At 44.8% G+C, this 15345-nt stretch overlaps 1 protein-coding gene across 4 annotated transcripts; it reads right to left on the bottom strand.

The window, feature by feature from the left end:
* Positions 1-222: 222 nt before the first annotated feature.
* Positions 223-14466, bottom strand: HIKESHI (heat shock protein nuclear import factor hikeshi). Of its 4 annotated transcripts, XM_082337764.1 has the most exons (6): positions 14312-14422; positions 13260-13497; positions 6450-6601; positions 3793-3911; positions 625-727; positions 223-295 (listed from the first exon to the last, which is right to left on the bottom strand). In XM_082337764.1, the coding sequence occupies exons 1-5, from the start codon at positions 14339-14341 to the stop codon at positions 673-675; spliced, it is 594 nt and encodes a 197-aa protein (XP_082193890.1). In that variant the 5' UTR covers positions 14342-14422; the 3' UTR covers positions 223-295; positions 625-672. The 4 variants fall into 4 exon arrangements, with proteins under 4 accessions (XP_082193890.1, XP_082193892.1, XP_082193889.1 ...); XM_082337766.1 differs by lacking the exons at positions 223-295; positions 14312-14422 and adding an exon at positions 14432-14466 and having other exon boundaries at positions 499-727; XM_082337763.1 differs by lacking the exon at positions 223-295 and having other exon boundaries at positions 499-727.
* Between the last annotated feature and the right edge of the window lie 879 nt (positions 14467-15345).

Raw genomic sequence — 15345 nt, 5'->3', positions numbered from 1 at the left:
GCGTTAGACTCGGGACACATCCTACAAACAGGCCTCCTGTTTGCCAAGAACTTCTCCCATACTCCCCAAGAGGGCATTTCAGATACAATTTCTTCACTTAATTCTCACAAAAGGCATGGGAATTTCACACACACGTGACCTGTATGGATCCCATCCTCTGTCACGTACAGTTCTGTAGAATGTAGGATTCGGCGTGAAATCCTGCAGGGGAACGCAGTTGTCCTCAAAGTGAAAGAGCTGACAGTGTAAGTACCAGCAGGGAAACCACCAGCATATTCTCAGTTCCCGCTTCACGCTTCAGAATGAGGAAAAGAAGGAAAAACGACACGTATTTGTTTACAACTAAACACCCCAAAGCATCACACAAGTATGAGGCAGTGCTGCCATTTTTCATCTGGTCATTTCTTCCACTTTAAATGCAGTTTCAAAAGAATATTTCTACACATGCAACACCGATTTCTTGTTGCAGCCTAGTACTTCAATTAAAAAAAACACAAGTAGTTTTCACAGATTTTAATTTTAAATAATTTTCAAGAGTAATACAAAAGTTACAAGTTTGTCTATTCAGACTAATCGTTTTTGTTTTTTTTTCCTCCCCCAAATTCTTCAGTGGAGTTACTGCACCTTTCAGGTAACACTGGTTAGAAGCACTTCGAATGACACAATTTAAGCTTATGTTTTCCAGAAGAGAGGGTTCTGTGTCAGGCGTCTCTGGAAGTTCTCATACCTAGGAAAAAAAACCAAAACCAAAACAATCAAAACCCAAAAGCAAATAAAAGGGCTTAAAACAAATGATGCAAATAATTTAGTCTACGCAGAGAGCATGATAAATTACATCTGCTCCACGCCAGAAGTGAGTAAATCCAAAATTCTCCTTTCTGATTCCGTATGAAGAATATTCACAGCGAGGTGTGTATTTCAACAATGTTTTTCATTCAAGTGGTATCCCAGAGGCTGCTCATTCACGCCTGGTAAAATTGTAAGTGAATTAAAAGTGGCTATTTCGCGCAGAACATTTTTTGGGCTAGGAAATCAGAGTTGGGGCAGGTAGAAGTGCGAGTCCGAGGCTGCCCATCATCCCAGTAATCCGGCCAGGTGTCTCACAGGAGAAACCCCAGCAAAACCAAACGAAGAAAACCTCGGGCCATTTAGGGATACACCGTAATACTGGGAAAAACACGGGAACACCACTGCTTCTGAATCCAGTTCAACAGAAACCCTGAGACAGAGTAGGCCCCATTATTCTTCCACCCTCCCCAAATAATGCTAACTTCCACATGTATTATATACAGTAGTGTTTTAGTAAAAATCTAATGAGGAAAAGTAATTCTCTTAACACATAATGGAATCAAGTACGCACACATGCTGGCCTAATTTCACTTTCCATACTCACAGAAACAAGCAAACCGCAAACAAACCAAGCATCAGAACTGATTATTGACCTACAGTGAAGAAATAAGGAATGTATGCAATTTCCATGACTTTCTAAAAAAATAAAATAAAAAATACAGGTTTTGAGCTACAAAAGCCTAAAAACCCCTTTCAATCCTGACAAACGCAAGCTGTAAAGGTACCAAAAGGTACTGCCCATGACACAAAGAAAATAAAACAAAGGTTTTCCTACATCTCGTAGCTCCTAACCCAACTCAAATGAGAAAAGACGCTAAAGGGTTTTAAACGCACTCGAACTAGAGAAAGGCTTATTTATGAATGAATTTCTAAGCCAAACTATTGAATTTCCATTGCGGCCAGCCCATTGCGAGACCCAAGATACTCTGCACATTACAAGCTATAATTAAACACATTACAGCAATTCACAAACACATGGACAGAGCCAAAAAATGTTGGGTTTCCTGTGGCTGTAATCACATTAACGGATTTCTGTACACAAATGCGGTCAGTTTATTAGAGTCAGGCCTCACTTCGCTATACTGTGTTGAGCAACAGCCAAAAGCAAATTCAGCATCGTCCAGGCAATGACCAGCCGTCACCCTGCTGCCTCAGCCTCTCTTCCCTTCGATTTCTCCCACAGACCTTACCCACAGACGTTCATGGAGTGCACACTGTTACCTGCTAAACAGAAGGGATCTGCATCAAATTACACTCCCAAAAGAAAATATATTGCTTACATTAACCACTTGCATATTCATGAGCTCTGTACTGATAAAACTGTATTCAGAGAGCCCAAAATACTGTTTTAAAAAGGGTTTGGGTTAATACTGTAGAGGCTAAAGAGGGCTAAACTGATCAACTGTAGGATACAATTATTCAGACATCCTAAATGTAATCTAATCTCATCTAATCTGCACCCTCAGCAGGTTTGCAGATGACACCAAGCTGAGTGGTGCGGTTGACACGCCTGAGGGATGGGATGGCATCCAGAGGGACCTGGACAGGCTGGAGAGGTGGGCCCGTGTGAACCTCATGGGGTTCAACAAGGCCAGCTGCACCGTCCTGCACCTGGGTCAGGGCAATCCCCGGTATCCGTACAGGCTGGGGGATGAAGGGATTGAGAGCAGCCCTGCTGAGGACTTGGGGGCACTGGTGGATGAAAAGCTGGGCACGAGCCAACAATGTGTGCTTGCAGCCCAGAAAGCCAACTGTATCCTGGGCTGCATCAAAAGCAGCGTGGCCAGCAGGGCGAGGGAGGGGATTCTGCCCCTCTGCTCCGCTCTGGTGAGACCCCCCCTGGAGCCCTGCGTCCAGCTCTGGGGTCCTCAGTACAAGAACATGGAGCTGTTGGAGCGGGGCCAGAAGAGGCTACAGAAATGATCAGAGGGATGGAGCACCTCTGCTATGAGGAAAGGCTGAGAGAGCTGGGGTTGTTCAGCCTGGAGAAGAGGAGGCTGCGGGGAGACCTTATTGCAGCCTTTCAATATTTAAAGGGGGCTTATAAGAAAGATGGGGACAGACTTTTTAGTAGGACCTGTAGTGATAGGACAAGGGGTCATGGTTTTAAACTAAAGGAGGGTAGATTTAGACTAGATAAAAGGAAGAAATTTTTTACAATGAGGGTGGTGAAACACGAACAGGGTGCCCAGAGAGGTTGTATATGTCCCATCCCTGGAAACAACAACTCAACCTGCGTTGGACAGGGGTCTGAACAACCTGATCGAGCTGAAAATGTCCCTGCTCATTGAAGGGGGTTGGACTAGATGACCTTTAAAGGTCCCTTCCAACCCAAACCGTTCTATGATTCTACGATTAAATGACTGCCTGCAGTTCACAATTCATCTCCAGACTACATGGGCTATCCCCAGAGACAGTTATTTCTTAAACCAGTCTCTGGAAAACAACTCTCAGAGAGACTTCTGCATTTGTGCTCAAGGGTCTGGGTGACTGAACCAGGTCAAGTAAGAACACTATTTCTCCACCTCTCCCATATTTTTAAGCAATGTAACTATGCTGCAACTATCTCTAGGAAGAGACCAAGCCTAACAAATAAGCACAAACTGACAAGTATCAGCGTGTTCTCTCTTCCCGTGACTCCAGAGCATTCGCATCATCAGCAACACAGTGCAAATCCACATATGTCAAGGGCGACATTTCTAGAAGCAAAAAAATTTCGTAGGCTCTATAGCACTTTTCTAACAAAAAACTGATAGGAAGATGCTGACAAATAAATATAAAAACAGTGGATAGAACCTCTCTATACTTGAGATAAATAACAAACACTTTTAAACTTTTTTGCATCATCTCACTGAGTAGCATGACAGTGGTTCAGTACTTAGAAATCAGCTGGTTTAATGCCTAGAAAAAAGAACACTTGTTACTAGAGATCATTGCCATTACCATTTCAGAACTACGTTTGCAGGAATGAAAGCTTCAGAAGGATTTGGGGTCATCTGCGCCTGAGTAACAGCAAACGAGGAAGCAAAGTTATAGAAGTTATCCAACATCTTCTGAGTGAACTGAAATAAGAGAGAGACATTTTAAGTAAGTTCTTTTTATAATGTGAATTTTTGTGCAAAAGTTTAACAGATGTACAAGTCCTCTGTGAAGTAAAATTAGCATTAAAACACAATGGGAAAGTGGATATAGTAGGTCCAGGGATGTCCATTTTAAATTGATCAAAAGATCCTAACTCTCAGTTTTGCCCTCGGATCCATCCAGCATCCACAAATCATTTTCAGAATCTTCACTTGCCCTCTCCCTGCCCAATTTCATCCAACTGGATAAAGAGCTTTGGGAAGAACATTTTCTTCTTGCGACAAAGAAGTGACGCAGTGACAAGAGCTGTCCCTCTCCCCCACATTAAACCATCAGAAGAACCGCAGACCAGGTCAAAGCTGCCACTCCAGCTCACAGCAAAACCCTAGTTGTGAAACCAGCTGAAAAGTTTGCAGTCTGCCTCGTTACGTTACAACTCATTGTCAGACTCCAGCGACTGGGAAACTTCCCTCAGCTTTCAGCACAGAAGGGCTGCTATCCTGGCATCCTCTGCCACAGGATCTTGCTGGGGAAAACATGAAAAAGATGCATAGGAAACTCCTAAACTGTAGGAACAAGTAAGTAAAAGAGTGAAAAAGAGGCCAAGAAGTAGGAAGCCCTGTGTGCAGAGGATGAAGCTGTAGGACATTCCCAGCCAGTCTACACTACATAAGCCTGCAGTACCTCCTTCTCTCCCCTGTTCTTTTTATTGTAAGAAAAAAAAAAAGTACATGTTGTTTTGGTGGGAGACCAAACTATTTTCATAGACAGTGAAATAATGGAAGAAAACAGAGCCTGGGGCAATAAAGGCACACTCTTGTGCTTCCCTCCACCTGCTCCGACAAAAGGAGTGGAAGACCTGATGTCCTAGAACCCAGGAGCCTACCCTCAGTCTCACCCCATTCACATGCAGAACTCTGGTTTTGTCCCACTTTTTTTCCATATAACTTTTTAATAATATAACTATATATATATATAAAAAATATTTATACAATCATAAAGCTTCATAAAATTTACTAAAAATGTAGTGGGAGAGCAACCCCTTAACTTAGAGTAGAAACAGATGATTTTGCCTTTAAAAAAAAAAGACTTCTGTTGCTATAATGTGGCAGTTCCAAAGAGATGATGTCAAGTATTAAGTAAAAGCTCTTAGTCATTCACAAACATGCTCCCAGTCACACCCCCTTCCTCTGCTATCTACTCCCTCAAAGGTTTCCTTCAACTATGACTTTATACATTTTCTGTATAGGAGTAACTATTACTTCAGCCTTTGGCTCAACTGCATTTCTGGAAAGCAATATACAATTTCAGTTAAGATGCTACGCTTTTTTAATAGAAAAACCCACCTAACCGGAGATAACATTTGTAAAAAAGTTATGCAATCATGAGGTGTTTTTTTTTTTCTTTAAATACTATTGCCAGAAAAATCTACCAGCTACCTTGCAAATGACCTCAAGTGGCACATTACTGCCTCATGACTTAGCTACTGCTATTATAAAAATTGGCGGCATCAGAAGTATTATTTAGATGTCATTTGCCCCTAACAACTCCAGAAAAGCTCAATTAACCATACTACACAAAAAAAGCTGTCAGTCAACTCCTAGTCATGATACCTTTCTCCAAGAGACCGTACCTATTTGGAGCTATTATGTGTATAAGCTGCCAAAGGACATCAGCTTCATTATCGGATTACTGTTCAATTACCAGTCTACCTCAGCAAGCGTCTGTAAGGAAAGCGAGCAAGAAAAAAAAAAGCCTGAAGAAAAGCTTCACCAACTTCTGAAATGGTAGAAGACAATGCCAGAGCCATCAATCTTAGGGAAATCAAGACCTGCCATGCAGATCTAGCTTGCCTTGAACTGCTGTTAGACAGTCAACTAACTGCCAGCGCTGGCGGAGGATTGCCAGAGGTTCAAACTAACAGACAGGCTGGGTAAAAAATGGCAAATGTTGCAGCCCAAGGCCTGGGCCACAGGGAAAGAATTGGAAAAAAAATTAAAACGCCACATCTTTCTGTGGGAGAGGGCATGATTCTGGAGTTCTGCAGAACTACATCAGAAGGATTTCTCGAGGGTCAGTGGTACAGTTGGATATCTATCTGCATCCATGCCCATGTCTGCCTTGACTTTTGAGTAATTTTTGACCATCCTTGCAAATCTATGCACTGGAGTTCCAGCACCTACAGGTCACTAAATATCCACTGTCTCTTACATGCATTTAGTCACAGCTGCTCCTATAAGGAGCTATCATAAATATTTTGACACAAGCAAGTCTATTGGCCTGATTCCACTGAGCACGCAAAATCCAATCCTTTACAGGAGACATAGTTTTCCAGTGTAAGAAAAAGTCATTTCAAAATATCAAAGCATCCAGTCAAATGATTTGACAATGATTAGGTTGGTTACAATCCTAGAGCCACCCACAGTAGCTTTTTTTTTTTTTTAATTAGTTCTTCAGAGGCTCAATTTTTAAGACTTTTACAATACAGAGAATTTCTGAAAACAGAATGTCCAAGCTACCTCCGTGAACGAATCTACTGATGACACAGCAGCACTTGCAACAGGAGTCTGCTGGGCCAGGTTCTCCAGCAGTTCCACCGAGATGCCAATCTGGGCCACCGCTGGTGTCTGAGGGAGGATCATGGCACCAAAGGGATGTTGACTTCCCTTCCCTGAAAGCACCACAAACAGCACACGTTAGATTTGGCACTCATGTAAAGACTGTGTTACTTAAATCGCCGTGTTTCTTCTGTAGAAGGTATTCCTCAGCTCCCACCAGAGAGATCTCCCTACCTCAGAAATACAGAAAAGTCACGCAGTCCAAGCACAGGTACAAGTACGCACAAGCACAACAAATGAAACAGTGCAATAGGTACATTTAGAAAACACAGCAGATCTTAAGGAAATGTTGAAAAAAGGAAAAATACAATTTTAAAGCTCCCTATGGAGTAAATGGATTCAACAGGAAATATGATCTGTCCGTGAAAGACAGCAGAACCTTCCTCTGTGGGAAGCAACCCTTTAATTCACGTTGTAACTGCAGATAGATAGGAAACATGCAGCACTGCTGCACAGTTGTTTGATCCACTCAATCAAACCAGGTGCTTGTGAACCTGTTTGTGCACTGAAAAATAGAGAACACTACTACAAGAAGCTCTCCCTGTGGAGGCTGGGCAGCCCCAGGTCTCATCTGAACTGCTCAAAACCACCAACAGCAGCAAAGGTCAAAGCAACAGCCAGGGCACAGAAAGGCCTCTGACTTTGCAAGAGCCACAAAAGGAAACAATGAACTGGGCAGAAAAACACCCCCAGTTGCATACCACTCATACAGGCATCATCCCAGCCCCCTGCCATCACTGCTGACCTTTCTCAGCTGAGTATTAACCAGTACTTTCAGTCCCAGCTTCAGCTAGGGTCTCTGCAAGCCACGAGAGGCACCTAGAGTCCCTTAAATCATGCACTCCTCTTTGTCAGCATCTGTAAAGGAAAATACAGGGAGAAAGTCTGGGGGACCACAATGCTATTAGTAAACAAATACTAATACTCCACCTAAGTTTGGGTGAACACAATAGACAAGTACCCTCTTAACACAGAAGTGATGTTTCAGTAGCACTCTCTGGCCTCTTACTAGCAGGAGAAAGCAAAGCTAATTAAGAGCTGTCCTACAGACCAGTCAATGCTATCTTGAGCTGCAAGAATGGCTAACTGAAATCTAAAGCACCATCTGACTTAGTTCCATGGTGAAAAACTCAGCCAGCAAAACCAGCACAAGTCTGAGAAGTCAGACTGAAGCTCAAAGACTGAAGATCTCGGAAACTTGCCCATTCTTCTGCAGAGACACAAGGCATCACCACGAAGAAGCCAACATCCGACCCCTATGGAAAGCACATTCAGAAACTCTGTACCCTTTTCAACTGAAGCCAAGTGTCACTCCTCACTCCAGATCCTACAACTGCAATATAGCGCTACATTTATGAGTAAAGCACTTGCTATTAAAATGTTACTCTAACACAAGGCCAACAAGAAGAAAGTTCATCTCCTGAAGTGGTGTTTAGAAGCATTTTTGAGAAATGCCATTGCTGTATGATCTCAACCTTTACTGTAGATAGATGCTTGCTTGATAAAGGTAAAATTCATTAAAGTATTAAGAAAGAAACAGAAAGGCTATTAGAAACCAAATATCACACAAGCTCACTATTAAAAATCCCGATAGCAATAGAGCTGGTAGAAGTTTTACATCTTGTAACACCTTCACCTGAGAAGCTGACATTTACAATAAAAATATAACATCCTCAAGATCCATCAGAATATATCACTACTTTAGAAATACACTCATGATCTAAATAATAAAATACATCCATTTTGTCACTTTGCATGCACTCCCATGGAACCACTCTTTTGGAAAGATGTCTGCCTAAAAGGGTGAGAGAAAAGCATCCCCTGCCATCCTTGCACCGACCAAAATACACTGCACGTTTTCAATGCTTGGCTCTTGCAATTAACTTTTCAAACCTTACAAATACACCAAATACAGTACGTTAATCGGTACTGAAATACAAGCTCAGTTTTTTGCATTCAGACCCCACACTCTCCAACGTGCTATGTCATAGCAGAGCAACTGCAATATTTTTTCCCACCCCTTTCTTTCCCTTCATTGAACCCTTGATTCAAGACAGTGAGCCCTCATTACCTTTCAGCCCAACCATGTCAAAAACCTTACCCATGTGCAGGCCTCCAATTCAGACACAGTATCAGAGGGTATATTTGTAAGTGGAAAACAGCATCACACCCATCGTTCCATGCTGCACAGCAGAAAGTCTGTAATGGGAAAGGCTATCCTGTAACTTTTATCCCACTTGCCAACATCCTTCCAGTAAGGGTGCAAAATCCCAGCTCAAGGTTTGTTTTCTATTTCTACCACACCTTCAGGCACAACTGAAAAATAAAAACCTTAAAATTCCAAGGCAAGGAGTATTTCTAAGCCCCTTCTTCATGCAGAATCACATTAAATTCATCTACTCTCGATCAGTAAAACAACACGGAGTCAGAGAAGAATATAGAATTGCATGCACTAGAGTGTTACCAGCCATGGATGATCTTAAAGGTCTTTTCCAACCTGACTGATTCTATGATTCTTCTTCTCCAGATCTGAAAGTACGGACAAGGCGGTAACAGTGACCACTGCCAGCAACGGCATTCTTCTAAAGCTCGATTCTCTAGGCCCCAACTGCCTCCCTGCAGCATACCTTCCTGCTTTGAAAAGGAAGGCCAGCAAAACGTTTTCCAAAGCAAGCTAAACACAACACCCGCGGCAAAAAACAGCAGAACCTACATCCTGCCTTCCAAGAGCAGTCGTGCTCTGCAAGGGCATCAGGAGACCAAACAAAAAACTTGAACTCTTCAGTCACACCACGAGAACTGACCACAATTCCTTGTCATCAGTCATGAGGACAGGCTGGATGGATGGGCCGGGGCCAACTGCATGAGATTCAACAAGGCTCAGTGCCGGGTCCTGCACTTGGGTCACAACAACCCCATGCAACGCTACAGGCTGGGGGAGGAGTGGCTGGAGAGCTGCCTGGTGGAAAAGGACCTGGGGGTGTTGGTTGACAGCCGCCTGAACATGAGCCAGCAGTGTGCCCAGGTGGCCAAGAGGGCCAATGGCATCCTGGCTTGTATCAGGAATAGTGTGGCCAGCAGGACCAGGGAGGTGACAGTGCCCCTGTACTCGGCACTGGTGAGGCCGCACCTCGAGTCCTGTGTTCAGTGTTGGGCCCCTCACTCCAAGAAGGACATCGAGGTGCTGGAGCGTGGCCAGAGGAGGGCAACGAAGCTGGGGAAGGGTCTGGAGCACAAGTCTTATGAGGAGCGGCTGAGGGAGCTGGGGTTGTTTAGCCTGGAGGAGAGGAGGCTGAGGGGAGACCTTATGGCTCTCTACAGCTGCCTGAAAGGAGGCTGTAGCGAGGTGGGGGTCGGTCTCTTCTCCCTAGTAACGAGTGATAGGACGAGAGGAAACGGCCTCAAGCTGCACCAGGGGAAGTTTAGGTTGGATATTAGGAAAAACTTCTTCACCGAAAGGGCAGTCAGGCACTGGCACAGGCTGCCCAGGGAAGTGGTTGAGTCCCCATCCCTGGAGGTATTTAAAGAACGGATGGATGTGGTGCTTGAGGACATGGTATAGATGGACTTGGCAGTGATAGGTTAATGGTTGGACTCGATGGTCTTAAGGGTCTTTTCCAACCTTGACGATTCTGTGATTCTATGATTTCATTAGGAATGCCAATGACCTTAATGAATGAATACAGTTGGCATGATCAGTGCAGCTCCAACAGGCACCAAGGGATCTTACTACAACAGCTGATTACAGCTGCAGCTTATTACACAAGTGCAGAAAATGCATAATTTCAAGAGATCAAACACAGCCTCTTTCACAAAAGTATATTGCTACTTTATGCCTCTTGGCACTAAAGAAGCCACTCAGCTTTATTAAAGCCAGAAATATTCTATTCTGTCTTGACTACAGGCTGTTAAACATTTCACCTGTAATGAAAAAATCCAGAAGTGGGAAGAATAAGAGACCGAAAGAATACACATTGACTGTCATCCCACTGCGGGGCGGGGAAATGACCAGAAAACCCCAAAACCTCACAAACACACATTATTCAGCTTTTAGCATGAAATCTAACCACCAATTTTTCTGGGGGGAGGGATGTGGGAGGGAGTTGATTTAATAGGCTTATTTCCAGCAAACATGAAAACTGCACCTGAAGAGAAAAAAAATAATTCAGATTTAATGCTTATTGCAAAGCCAGTCACTGTCTTACATGATAGTTAATCCTCAAAAAACCCCACATAATAATGCTGGACACTTCGGGCCTTTGACTCCTAGACTTATAATCAGTATCAGCAGATGCAAGACTTCACTCACTTAAACCAAGGAGTCAAAATAACAACAACAAAGCAAACACAAAAAAAACCCCACAAACCACACAAGCACTTACATGTCTAGCCTCACGGCATAGCTTTTAAGAATGGTTAAAAGTTAGCAAGAACAGCAGAAAAGGCTGCTTTTAGATATATTAAGTTTGTAGCAAGACTACTAAGAAATACAATTCAACAAACTTTTCCTGATTATAGAGGAGCTCTAAAGGAATCTTTTAGAGGCTACTATGACATTGCTGTGAGACACCTTCAAGACCCAATCTGGAAATGTCTTATTCCAAGAAGGTTACCCAAGTTTAAATAGCACCTGTAGTCAAGGAAAAAAGTGTCCAGGTTCATAATTTAGTCTCTACTCCACAAATCACCGTCACGTTGAAGACTGTATTGCACAAAAGCGATTTACCCTTTAGTTCATGTATTGTGACAACCTTCTGGTATCCCGCTTGGAAACATTGCAATGTTCACCTGCATTGGCTTTCCTAAGTGAGCACGGGACAGGAAGGAGGAGAGAAGCAAACAAAAAAACCTGGGGCAATGCCATTTTACTTGACCCTCATAGTCCAGAAGTCTGATACCACATCCCCAGATACTGTATTTAACAGCCAAACCAGTCCTTAGAACAACGTGCAACATGGGCAAGTTACACACATTGCAAAACCTGCACAGTTCCAGGGCGTTTCAGACACTAAACACAAATGTAATATAAAAGCTACAAATGATACATTTAACCTTTCCCAAAGTCTGTGTAATAAAACACCCTGCCACTTCAGCTGGCCACTCACGTCCACATAAGAAACATGCTGGCTCTCTTCACCACACAGCAAGAAACTCTGCTACCACCACTGCTTCACAGGGAGCTGACAAACAGGGACACAGTTTTGTTCCTCTCAAGAAAGGATTAAACCCAAAACGCAGATTTCAACAGTCAGCAATGTCTCTCAGTGATTCCAGCTAGAATTCCAGCTCTCTCTAATCGCTCTCTGGTCTCCCTTTCTACAGCCTCATAGTCTTCTCCATCATACAATTGTTTATGGTTGTGCCAACTGAGGCTGTGTAGCTCATACTGACTCCACAGTCAGAGATAAGCTGTAGACAACAATGGGAACGGCGGGGCTCTCTTGCCTTACGTCATTGCAAATGCATCCAACCATGTCACAGTTCTTCCTTGAGAGCAGCCCTTGGAAATTATGGCTAATCACGCAAAAGGCATCTGAAAACGTGTTTTCCTACAAAGCTGTCTGAAAGCATCTATAATACAGTAAGTCTTTCAAGCATAAGAAACATACCGCAAAAGCTGGCAAAAGAACTGCCAACACTCTTTCCTGTTTCACTAACAACACAGCTGTGGAACAGACAAAAACACACCCCCCCAAAGCCTTCCTGTGGCTCTTCTCTCTTCTGAGGAAAGCCCAAATTTTTGAGGAACATATATGATCAGAATTCATTTTGCTCTGCACCTTGAGAGCCCTTATCTCATCTCATACTGCTATCCAGGACTGATTCAAAAGAAAGCATGCCACGTTATGAATTAATATATTTTATCACAGCAACCTCAACGCTTACCTAAATACAGATTCAAGTTAAGGCTGCAGACTACACTGAAGCCTATAAAAGTTGTGTATTAGTTTATCACCGTAACACTTTAAGCTACTTGACTGACCTATCTGTCCCTTTAGTAAGAAAAAGGTGTGCCATTGGGGAGCTTCATCATTTTGATAACATGCATGGCAAAATCCCCACATATTTAGGAAAACAGAGCCACACCTACTTCAGGTAGCGCCAGCATTCTCTGGCTCCCATATGAGTCAGACTTCTCTGACTCGGGTCTATATCAAAAATACTAAAACATGCGGAAAGCTGCTTTCCAATGACGATACCCTCTACCGGACAACTATAGAGTGCAACCACAACGGAACTGGAAGCAGCTAGCTGTCCGAAATCACTGTGTCAGACTTTACTCACTACAAAACCTGCCTCTGAGCTGCAAAGAATACAACTGCTTAACAGTGGAAGCTGAAAGAAGACGCTGCGGGCATGTCTAGACAAGTGCCTAAAACCCACGCTATGGAAGTTACTGGATTATTCTTCCTCAGGTTTTCTATGCAGAAGCACTGGAACACACGCCAAGCCTGCTGAAAGGAATTGCCAGATCAACACCACACAGAAGAGAAGACGAGAGAAATTTCGCTAGGAACATTAATGTACAGACAGACTTCCATAAAGCTGACAGACTGCTTCTAGCACCACATCTACTAGGGACTACCTGACAACACACAGAGGTCTGCCTTTTCAAGCAGCTTTTTCTTCAAAACCACCTTCAAACATCTATCCCCTTACACATGCAGGAACACATCTGTTTCACTGACTGCTATGTTTTACCAGTCTTACCAGATTTCAGACCAGAAATTTTGAAGATGGCACTTGGCTTCTCATTAGTGACAAACCCCAGCAGCTGCCACACTGCCATCCCACTCTGGTCCGGATAACAAAAATACACAGATCCTCCCATTCCTTCTGGAAATGGTATCGTTCCCAGCATGAAGACCACTACATGGTTGATGTTTTCATAGTCCGGTAAATCAAATACAAATTTGTCTTCAGCCACTTGTTGGGGAGCTGCTTGTACCTAAAGAGAACAAAACCTTTATTAGTATTACTATGTTTTTCATCTTTGACTGTAACTGTGAATTTCCTTTCACAGAAATACACCTAAAGTGGAACATAACAAAACGTGAGGAACGTACTAACCTAAACAGCAAATAGCCAGATAAAAGTCAAACACAGCAGAAGAACAACTGCAAAAAAATATTACTAAAAAGGCACGACACTCTTGTTCTACCTGCACTGAACGCACATCCCACCCGGGACTACAGGATCAGAATACCTTCGCTCCCCTTGTGCGTAGGAGGAAAATAGAGTGCAGAAGAGGTTGCCAAGTCTATAAGCAGTGGCTGTTGACCACCTGGCTGGCACAACCCCAGGATCATGGAAACCTGTTCACATAGGAAATACAATAGACCTTGAGACAGGCAGCAGAAGGACGGCTAAATGCCAGAGCAGAAGATACCCTCCTCTTCACCCGAGACGCCACATCCTTGCGGCCAACGCACGATCTAGCCTTAAAAAGCTTCTTTGACGCTCCCCGCTCGTCTCTGAGGAGCCCGAGCCTCCCCACGAACAGAGGGGATGGCGACTGCCTCCCGGCAGGCCCCCGGGGACGGGGACCGCCTCTACGACGCAGCTGCCTGGGGGACGCGGGGCAGGAGCCAGCCGAGGCGCCGGGCGGGCGTGACGGGGACGGCAGGGTCCCCCCTGCCTGGCGCCAGCCCCGGGCGCAGCCCAGCGAGGGGCACGGCGAGCCCCGCGGGGCGGCCCTGCGGCAGCTCCACCCCGGCCCCCAGCGGGTTGAGGGCCCCGCCCGCCGCCCGGGCAGCGCTCACCAGCCTGCCCGCCACCAGGCAGCCGAACATGGCGGCGGCCGCCGAAACCCCCTCAGACGCTTCGCGGCTCCGGAGCCTCCATGAGCGCCGTCTCCCGGAAATCAACGCGCCCCCATTCACCTCCGAGCCCCCGAGTCACTTCCGGAGCGCGGCCAGCGGGGGCGGAGCGGCGCAAGAGGACTACAACTCCCGTGGTGCAACGCGCGCCGCGCAGGACGCGGCGCAGTGCGGGGCGGAGCGGGGCCTGACGGGAGATGTAGTTCGCGCGGGAAGGGAAGGGAGGCCTCTCTTCACACAGCCCTGGGTCCCACCGACGCTGCCATCCCTTGCTCTCTTTTCTGGATTAAAACGTGACTGATTTGTTCGGAGTGCTGAGGAGCAGGGGGAATTTTGTATCTTCTGTACCTAGAAATTCAAGTCAATCTTGCTATGGAAGTAAAAGGCTAGATCCGAAGTGTTTAAATCCGGATTAAACTGGCCAAAGCAATTAGGAACAAATAAAATCTGCATTCAAAAATAAAAAAGAGAAAAAATGGACAAGTTAATCAGAAAAACTACCCGATTAAACACACTGACATAAACCAAGTATACCGAGAGACAACTGCTGTGACAGCATATGATGCTGCGTTACCGAGACACCGTATTTGTCCTCACAGGCACAGTTCAGATTCTGCAAGTTTACACGGAAGAAGTGCGCACATCATGTATATTTACTGCCTCAACTGATCGTCAGCGCCATTTCAGCGTACCTACCATTAGACTGCACGCGGTGCTCAGAGCACAACCCTCCTTGACTTCAGCAGTAGCTTCCACCAGTGACATTTCCAAGCCCGCATCAGCCCTTCCAGAGATGCCTGCAAGACACTCGAATGGCCTGGTTAACATCTCTTGGGGTTTAACCAAGCACCGCACAGCCGCTCGCTCACCTTCCCTGCTCCCAGGGGGGCAGGGGAGAGAACTGGAAAAAAAAAAAGTAAAACCTGTGGGTGGAGGTAAAGACAGTTTAATAGGACAGCAGAGGAAGAGGAAATAAT

The sequence above is a fragment of the Platalea leucorodia genome (assembly GCF_965183815.1).
Source record: "Platalea leucorodia genome assembly, chromosome: 2".
NCBI classification, from domain to species: Eukaryota; Metazoa; Chordata; class Aves; order Pelecaniformes; family Threskiornithidae; genus Platalea; species Platalea leucorodia.
The sequence above is the reverse complement of the archived record's forward strand: the minus strand, read 5'-3'. Positions and strand labels throughout refer to the sequence as shown.